The following is a 7,797-nucleotide window of genomic DNA, read 5'->3' on the forward strand; positions in this document are numbered from 1 at the left end:
ATGGCTGGCCGCCGGGGGGAGGGGGGGGAGCGGCAGCAGCGACAGGAGCAGGAGCGGTAGCTCGAGCAGAGCCTCTGTCCGGCTCGTTGCGGAGGACGCTGCGTAGCCCTTCCATACTGGCTACTGAAGCCCTGGAGCCTCTTCCTCCGGCTCCTCCAAACATGCTGGATGCTGTGTTTGAAGGCATGGTTGTAGGTTGATGGGTTGAGACAGAATTGACAGAGTTCACGCACGGATCTGTAGAGCGAAGGAATGAACCTGGACGATGGGGCGCACCTAGGTATGTTTTTATACCTGTATTTACCCACGGACCATCCTACGTGGATGTAATTGGCTCACGATGCTCAGCTCATCTTTGGATAAATTAGCCCGAGTTGAAATTCAAGTATTTCACGTCCAGTATTTGTGTAAACGTCGTACAGTGATTGGACGAACGCAGACGGAGGTAACGGGGTGGCGCCCCTTAAAAACCAGGCAGCGTCCCAGTGAGAAGAGGTGACACTCGAGTAAGGTTTGTGTCTTCATCATGTCTCAGCCACGGAGCTTCAGCAGCCAGTCCTACTCTCCACAGAGCACATCCACCGCCAAGAGCCAGAATCCGAATGAAAACAAGATAAACTCTACGGAAAAGTCCAAGGAGAAGGACCACATGGTGGGACTTAACGACAAGTTCGTTGAGTTGATCGATAAAGTAAGTAACTCACTTTATTTAGTTGAGTGGTTGATTTTTGTTTTAACTACACAGCCATGACAATACTCTAAATGTTGTCATGACATTGACAACAATAGTTTACGTTATTGTATAGGTTACAGTTATATTTAACATATAATTTAAGTGACAAATTGTAGCTGCTTTCTTAAATCGTGTCAGGGTCTATTTTTCATTTTCACATAAATTTGACATTTTATCAACATCATTCATCGACATCGGTTAGTTCCTCATCACTACTGGCTGTCAAAAAAGACAGTTATCAAATTACAAGGAGTAAAGTGTATTTAAATGATACGTTTTAAAGAATAAAATAAAAATGTGTTATTTTTTCATATTGAAATGGCAACTAGGATATATCCTATATCTTTACTTTTATCCTTACTTTTAAGTATCAATAACTAGTGTAAAGAAAAAACCATGAAGTTCAAGATCAACAATATCCACAACATAGAAAATACTTCAGAATTTAACAATAAAAAAGTGTTTTAAGTTTGTCAGCAAACAGAGGCACAATAACTGTTTTAATGTTTGTGATATGTGTAATAATTAAGACTTTGATAATGGGGTGGGTATGCGCGTAACAACGTTGGCTGTGACCTGCTATTAAACCATGAATTACTTGATTTGGATGTGTACATCGGTCCCACACAATAACAACGTGAATGACTGACAAGATTTCCTTGTTTTTCTCAATGAATTATGACTTGTTTTTTAAGCTAAGGCAGCACCAATTATTGAGTAATATCATGGCATTTAATCATGTTAATTAACCTTAATTACCCTCCAACCACACCACCACCCGCGATAGTCATGCAGAGGCAAATTCCACTCACAACAGTAGCGGGCCCGCTCATTGTCGACAGTAAATTAGCACGAGCATGTGGTAGCTAACGCCCTTATCGTGTACTGCAAATACACACACACACATAGCTAGATGAAGTCACGGACAGTTGTAATTGTTGTATTTTAAAACAGACCTAAAGTTAGACTCTTGGCTAACTTACTCGAACAGTAAGACTTACCTTTCAGAGATAGCGTCGGCGCCTTGATGCCTTCTCACAATGTTCGCGGTCTTTATTTAGATTTTTTTTTTTTTACCGGCCGGCGCACTAGCGCTACCTTTTGTTCCGGAGGGTTTAACGACATTGAACTTGAGTTCAACTTGAGTTTTTTTATTTATTAATTTATTTCAATTTCAATTAATATTCTCAATAAATAAGTTGGGGCCGCTTTTATAAACCATGTTAACAAGCGAAGTATAAATTAATTGCGTTGTTTTTACTAACTTTCCTTTTTATAAGTTCAAAGACCAAGTATTTCCCCTTTTTCCACTGACATTCAAACAGAACATAGGAAGAACTTCTTCCAAAGACACAGCGTTTTATAGTGTGTCTGTAAAGAAGGGACTCTTTCCAATTACCTTTTTTATATATATATTCTTTTGTTGTTTGTTGTAATAAGAGGAGATACATGGGGATGTGCAGTGTTTCTGTAAAGAAAAAAATATTTTTATTGAAAATTTATAAGTTTCAATTTATAAGTTACACAAGACCACTTCATTTGGTTGTGGTATTTTTCTTAGTTCTTACAAAATAGGATCATTGTATTTGGTCATAATTCATCTGGAGCTCATTTCCTTTCAGAAATCATGATAAAATCATTTTTTTGAGTGTACCGTTACATCCCTAATCAGGTTGTAAACTCATTTCATGTAATGCATCCATGCAAGGCAGAGCTCAGAGGTTGTTACTCTGTCATTTTGGTTCCATTTTTGAAATCCTACCTTTTTTTCTTATTTAGTTAAACACAATAAGATCTATCTCTGTCTCAGGTGAAACATCTCGAGGATGAAAACAAAAAGCTTGACACCAAGCTGAAAATCCTGAAGGAGCAGGATGTATACGAGGGCAAAGTGGACGACATTGTGAAGCAGATCGAGAACGAACTGCAGGAACAAGTGGAGATTCTGCTCAATGACCAAGAGAAGCTACAGACAGAGCTCCGTAAGAACCAGGAGGCAGTGGAGGACATCAAGCAGAGGTCAGCACATCACAACGTACCTATTTATTAATATTATTATTATTATTATTACAAATGTTATGTCACATTAACTGGTTCCTTGAGAGACATAACATTTACCAAGTAATTGTAAAAGACTTCTATGGTGTAACAGTACGTAACTACCTGAGTTTTAACAATCAATGTCTAAAATTCATAGTTGCCTACAAAAAATCTTTTTTTATATAATACATTCAATCTTTTATCCCTAATGTTGTCAGGTACAAGGATGAGATGCAAAGGAAAGCTGACGTGGAGAGTGATTTCATTGTTACCAAGAAGGTAATGCATGGCATAGTTTCATCAGCTGTTCCTTTAAAATAATTAGTGATTTGACAAATTCATAATTTATTTAAAGAGTTTCATGCTTTATTTGTGCAGGAGGTAGACGACAGTCACTTAGAGGAAGTAGATGCGGCTCTAGAGCTGGAGGACCTGATGGGAGAACTGGACTTCCTTAGGGTTGGTTTCGATGAGGTAACGCAAGAAGTTTTATTTGTTTTTCTGTGAAATTCTTTTGTCTTTTTTTCTGGTTTTCCAAGTATCATTGAAAAACTCCTCTAATTGTTGGCTTATTAGTTGCATATATTATTTACATGTGTTAACAGTCCTAATTAAAGCCTTTAATTTTGGTGACAATTATGTGTTTGTTCGTCCTTACTGTACACGTGGCCCTGCAACAAGCGGTGAAGTGGTCAGCCAAAACCTTCGCTTTTTTGTGTCCCTCAAAAGGATCAAACTGTAGGAAATGAATGAATACAAAATACTGAACATTTTTATGTGTTTTTATTATAGGAGACCAAAGAATTGGAGTCTTTAGTCCAGAACAAGACTGTGATCCTGTCAGACAACAGCAAACGGAGCCTGGACATGGATGAGATTGTGGACGGCGTAAGAAATCTGTATGCTGGACTGGCCACTCGCAGCAGAGATGAGGCTGAACATTGGCACCAGAAGAAGGTGAAGCTGTGTTTTTACATCACTGTGTCAACATATTAATGCAGCTCTGTACTTTATTTTGAAATACCACTGATTATTTGATTTGCCCAGTTTTAGGTCATAAAAACAAACCATTAATTAATCCAGTAGGGTATGACTTACTGTATGACTGTGAGGAACTGGATATTCAACTTTTTTTTTCAAATTTGGGTTTTTCATTTCACTTGGAAATGCCACAGAAAGGTAACTAAAACTTCATAAAAAATAACAGTTGTGTTAAGGTTACTGTTTGTGACCGTCATTGTTAAAATGGTTTTATATTTTCTACCATAATCCAAAAGCTAAATTTGAATATAAAGTGATCTTACAGTGAGTTATTTGGCAGAAAAAACAGAATTAACTGAATGTGACATGAGCAGATGAAACAAGCAATGAAAAATAAGCAAATAATTTCTTAAATAATTTATCCAAACGTATTAAGATAAATATTTTACTTTTTAAACTAATTATTAAAACATTTATAACTATTTCTATGACAGTGATTTACTGAATTCCTTTAAATTGTGTTTAAATTGAACTGTATTAAATAATAATATTTTTTAAATATTGTCTTCTAGATGGATGCTATGGTGTTGTGTGCAGGACAGTCTGAACAGGATGTACGTGACTTGAAGCGGGACATCTCTGACATACAGCGTCTCATCCAGAGACTCAATGGAGAAGTGGAGGTTCTTCTAAGGAAGGTACAGATCTGACAGAATCGTTGATACAACATTTAATGTGGACTTAATCCGACGATCCTTCAGGTCTTTCTCTTCTCTCTGTATGGTTTACTGTAGGAAGAGTCTCTGAAAAGGGACATTGACAGACTTAGGAGAGAGGGAAACAACAACCTGGAGAAGGCACGGGAGGACATTGATAACCTGGAGAAGGCCTTGAAGAGGGCCAAGCAGGACTTGGTTGAAAAGATCTGTGAATATCATGAACTCATAAACCTGAAGATCGCCTACGACATTGAGATTTCTACTTACCGTAAGCTGCTGGAGGGCGAGGAGGAGAGGTATGATGTGGTCATCTTACCTACATAAGTATGTTTCACATCAGTCCAGATTAAATTATTCTCTCACTGACATCTGTCTCTGATCCATCTCCACATAGAATGAATGAACTGCAGCTCCACACAGGTGAGGACTTTAAGAGAAAACCACTTTGTCATGTAATGAGTTTGCAATTGGGTGTTAGGAGAATACCTCGCAAAAGTTCACTCTAAACTCAATCCTCTCTTTTGCTCAGATTTCTGAAACAAACCAATCCAGGAGGCAGACATTCATCTGTCAGAGAACCTGAAGTCCCTAAACCTGAACCCAAACACCCAGCCCCCAGGATACGGCTCTTGGTCCGTGTAGAGGTTGATTCAGACCGAGTGGTGTCCCGGAGTTTATATTATATCCAGGATTGAAAGGGAACTGTTCATCACTGCTTCATTGTTACAACAACTATTGGTGTGCCATTAAAATAATGATCCAACATTCTCATTTCTAACTATCGTTTGTTGTCCAAACTTGCTCAAAGGTAGTTTTTTGTGATTTAGCCCAGTTCATTAAGGTGCAGTGATCTTTTTTCATTCTATAATGTTGTGTTTCAGAGTTACCATGGCAGACCCCCAAGCTCTCTTGCTCCTGGTACAACTGTAGCCCTAGTGTAACAAAGATTCCTTATCATATCTCAACATGTGGGTAGTTCAAACCTTTTTTTGTTCTGCTGCTGCTGCACAATGTGAAGAATTCAAGTTGCAGTGAGTCCTCATATAAAGTGGTCCAGTAGTCAGAGGATCACACTTGTAATTGTGGGATTGCCACCTTAAGTTCACAAAAAAAAAAAAGTTAACTTATCAACTACAGTATATTTGTAAAATACAGCTAGGTGATGAGCACAGTGATATTACTATTACTTCAACTATACATGTGTGCATATAAATACTGTACATTTTATTGTCTTACCTACACTATATACATTAGTGCTGCATGCTGTGATAAAATGGTTGAGATTGGTTAATTCAACTACTACAATATTAGAAATTGCAAACATTGATTCTACTTGATTAATTGTTAACGACTACAGGAGGACAATTGATCATTTTAAACTGTGTGTTTTTTTTTAACTTAAAATATTCAACCTGGAACTTGTAATAGTAACAATACTATTTTTCAAATGAACTAGGACTTAAAAAGTAAAAGCTTGCAAAAAAAGGGCATTTCTACAAAGTTCAAACCCAAAATGCCCTGCACTACTGTTACAGTCACACAGAAAACTGTACTGGTGCTCGATGCTGCGTCCCAGGGGTCCGTTTCTTGAAGCGGACTTAGAGTTAGTTAACTCCGTATTAGAGGGAACTCAGACCTTCCGGTTTCCTTTTCCGTTTTTCTTCGCAATCTATTATAAAACGGAAACTGATTCGAATATCAGCCCACATCTCTAAACTTATCGTAGTCGTGCTCTTAGCTCGGAGCAACTACATCATACTTCGGTAATTTCCTTTATTACGTCGGTGATGCTGAAAACGTATTTTTGCAGCGTTGGTGTTGCGCTGAAACGAACACTTTCAGCAGAGCTCTGTGAAGAAGAGTGCAAGTTTGACATTGGTCCATCACTACTGCAACACGTCAGCAAAGAGATAAATTAAAACAGTATTAAAATCAGTAGTTAAATTATAATTTCATACATAAAACTGCCGTTTGTCATTTGAATGTCATTTTCCTAATAGTCCACAGCAGTGGGGGCAGAATTTATTCTTCTCTGTTTGTACTATATTTTTGTATTTGGTCTTAATTTGCTGCCACGTCCTTTTTATCCCTGTTGGGTTAAACCTGAATTAAAATTTAAAACGGCCAGGTGTGTTCACGGCGAGAGATGTGTATTGATAATTTTACAATAAATATCTCTGAACAGTTCTGTAATTAACGAGCATGAATAAGTTTCTCATCAATACTCACGCGTTCACTCTGTTACCAAGTGTTTTCACTGTCGTCTGCGGCTGTGACACTATTGCCCTTTTTATTTTACAGCGTGTCGTAATCATTATAGACATGCAATAGTAGTTCTTGCTCCAATGGAGTGAAGCAAAAGGTGCGGACATGACATGGTTTGTTACCTGTGCTCAACTGAGGCAGCCTTCATACGTAGTCTTATGAAGGCGACTACGTATGAAGGCATAGTCGCCTTAGTGGGGCTAGTCGAGCGCCACTCAGTCGCCTGAGTGGCCACTCAGACTGAACTCAACTCAGATTGTAATCAGCCGTGGTGAAACCGAAAAGTCAGAGTTGGACTCACCGGCTTCCGGAAGCCAGAGCTGTAATAAAGCATACTGTTAAAGCACTTTGAGCTACATGACTGTACAAAATGTGCTATATAAATAAAGTTATCATTAAATATTAAAGGAGAAACAGACCGAGGGTTCTAACATTTCATAACAAATCAGAGGAGGGTTTGAACCTGCAACTGTTTTGAGGCAGGCATAAATCTCATATCACATCAGCCAGACCAGCACCTTGACCACAGGGATGACCAACCTGTAAATAAACAAATCCACAGTATCGTTTAAAGGCAAATAGGGTATTCGTGTAAAGAACAAATGCATTAAAAAATATGTGTATATATAGTCTTTATTGTCATTGCAACACAGGGATAAAACACAATTGAGCCTCTGCTTTTAACCCACCACCCAGGTGAGCAGTGGGCAGATGTTTTTTTGTAAGCCCCCAGGGAGCAGTGTGTGTGGGGACAGTGCCATGCTCAGGGCACCTCAGTGGTAACTTGGCAGCTGGTGGATTCGAACCTTAAGCATTCCAGACCCAAGTGTGCTTCCTTAACCACTAAGCCACCACTGCCCTTTACAGTTGTTTACTTAAAGAACTTTCTGTAGACGTTTTGAGGAACCGTTAAAGCATGATTTAAATAAATGAAATAAATAAATACAGATATTTATGCAAAGTGTAAACAGAGATAAGTGCCTACACATATTTCTTAAAATAACAAAGGCATTTCCTCAAAGGCTGCAGCTGTGTTTATGTGAAAGAGATCTCTGTGGA

The 7,797-nt window shown here is 38.4% G+C and overlaps 2 protein-coding genes across 5 annotated transcripts in view; one reads left to right on the forward strand and one right to left on the reverse strand.

The window, feature by feature from the left end:
• Positions 1 to 2,226, reverse strand: part of LOC103389373 (keratin, type I cytoskeletal 18-like) — a 7,954-nt gene extending 5,728 nt beyond the window's left edge. For 3 of the 4 annotated variants that reach the window (XM_025062166.1, XM_025062168.1, XM_025062169.1), the window contains exon 1: positions 26 to 336. In XM_025062166.1, coding sequence (XP_024917934.1) covers positions 26 to 187 — 162 coding nt within the window. In that variant the 5' untranslated portion in view covers positions 188 to 336. Of the gene's footprint in view, positions 1 to 25; positions 337 to 1,734 lie in introns of those variants that run through there. The other variant, XM_025062167.1, reaches the window with a different exon arrangement.
• On the forward strand, positions 383 to 5,224 carry LOC103389371 (intermediate filament protein ON3-like). The gene is made up of 9 exons (XM_008324761.3): positions 383 to 691; positions 2,544 to 2,752; positions 2,992 to 3,052; positions 3,152 to 3,247; positions 3,566 to 3,730; positions 4,327 to 4,452; positions 4,549 to 4,769; positions 4,868 to 4,893; positions 5,003 to 5,224. The coding sequence occupies exons 1-9, from the start codon at positions 527 to 529 to the stop codon at positions 5,008 to 5,010; spliced, it is 1,077 nt and encodes a 358-aa protein (XP_008322983.1). The 5' UTR covers positions 383 to 526; the 3' UTR covers positions 5,011 to 5,224.
• Positions 5,225 to 7,797: the final 2,573 nt, after the last annotated feature.

This window comes from Cynoglossus semilaevis, chromosome 14 (assembly GCF_000523025.1).
Source record: "Cynoglossus semilaevis isolate Cse_v1.0 chromosome 14, Cse_v1.0, whole genome shotgun sequence".
In the NCBI taxonomy this organism is placed as follows: Eukaryota; Metazoa; Chordata; class Actinopteri; order Pleuronectiformes; family Cynoglossidae; genus Cynoglossus; species Cynoglossus semilaevis.

Excerpts from the sequence above, each read along its gene's own strand:
- LOC103389371 (XM_008324761.3), top strand. The coding sequence starts at position 527 with ATGTCTCAGCCACGGAGCTTCAGCAGCCAGTCCTACTCTCCACAGAGC. Across the intron at positions 3,731-4,326 it reads AACATTGGCACCAGAAGAAG|ATGGATGCTATGGTGTTGTG; the intron begins GTGAAGCTGTGT and ends ATTGTCTTCTAG. Across the intron at positions 4,770-4,867 it reads CTGGAGGGCGAGGAGGAGAG|AATGAATGAACTGCAGCTCC; the intron begins GTATGATGTGGT and ends ATCTCCACATAG.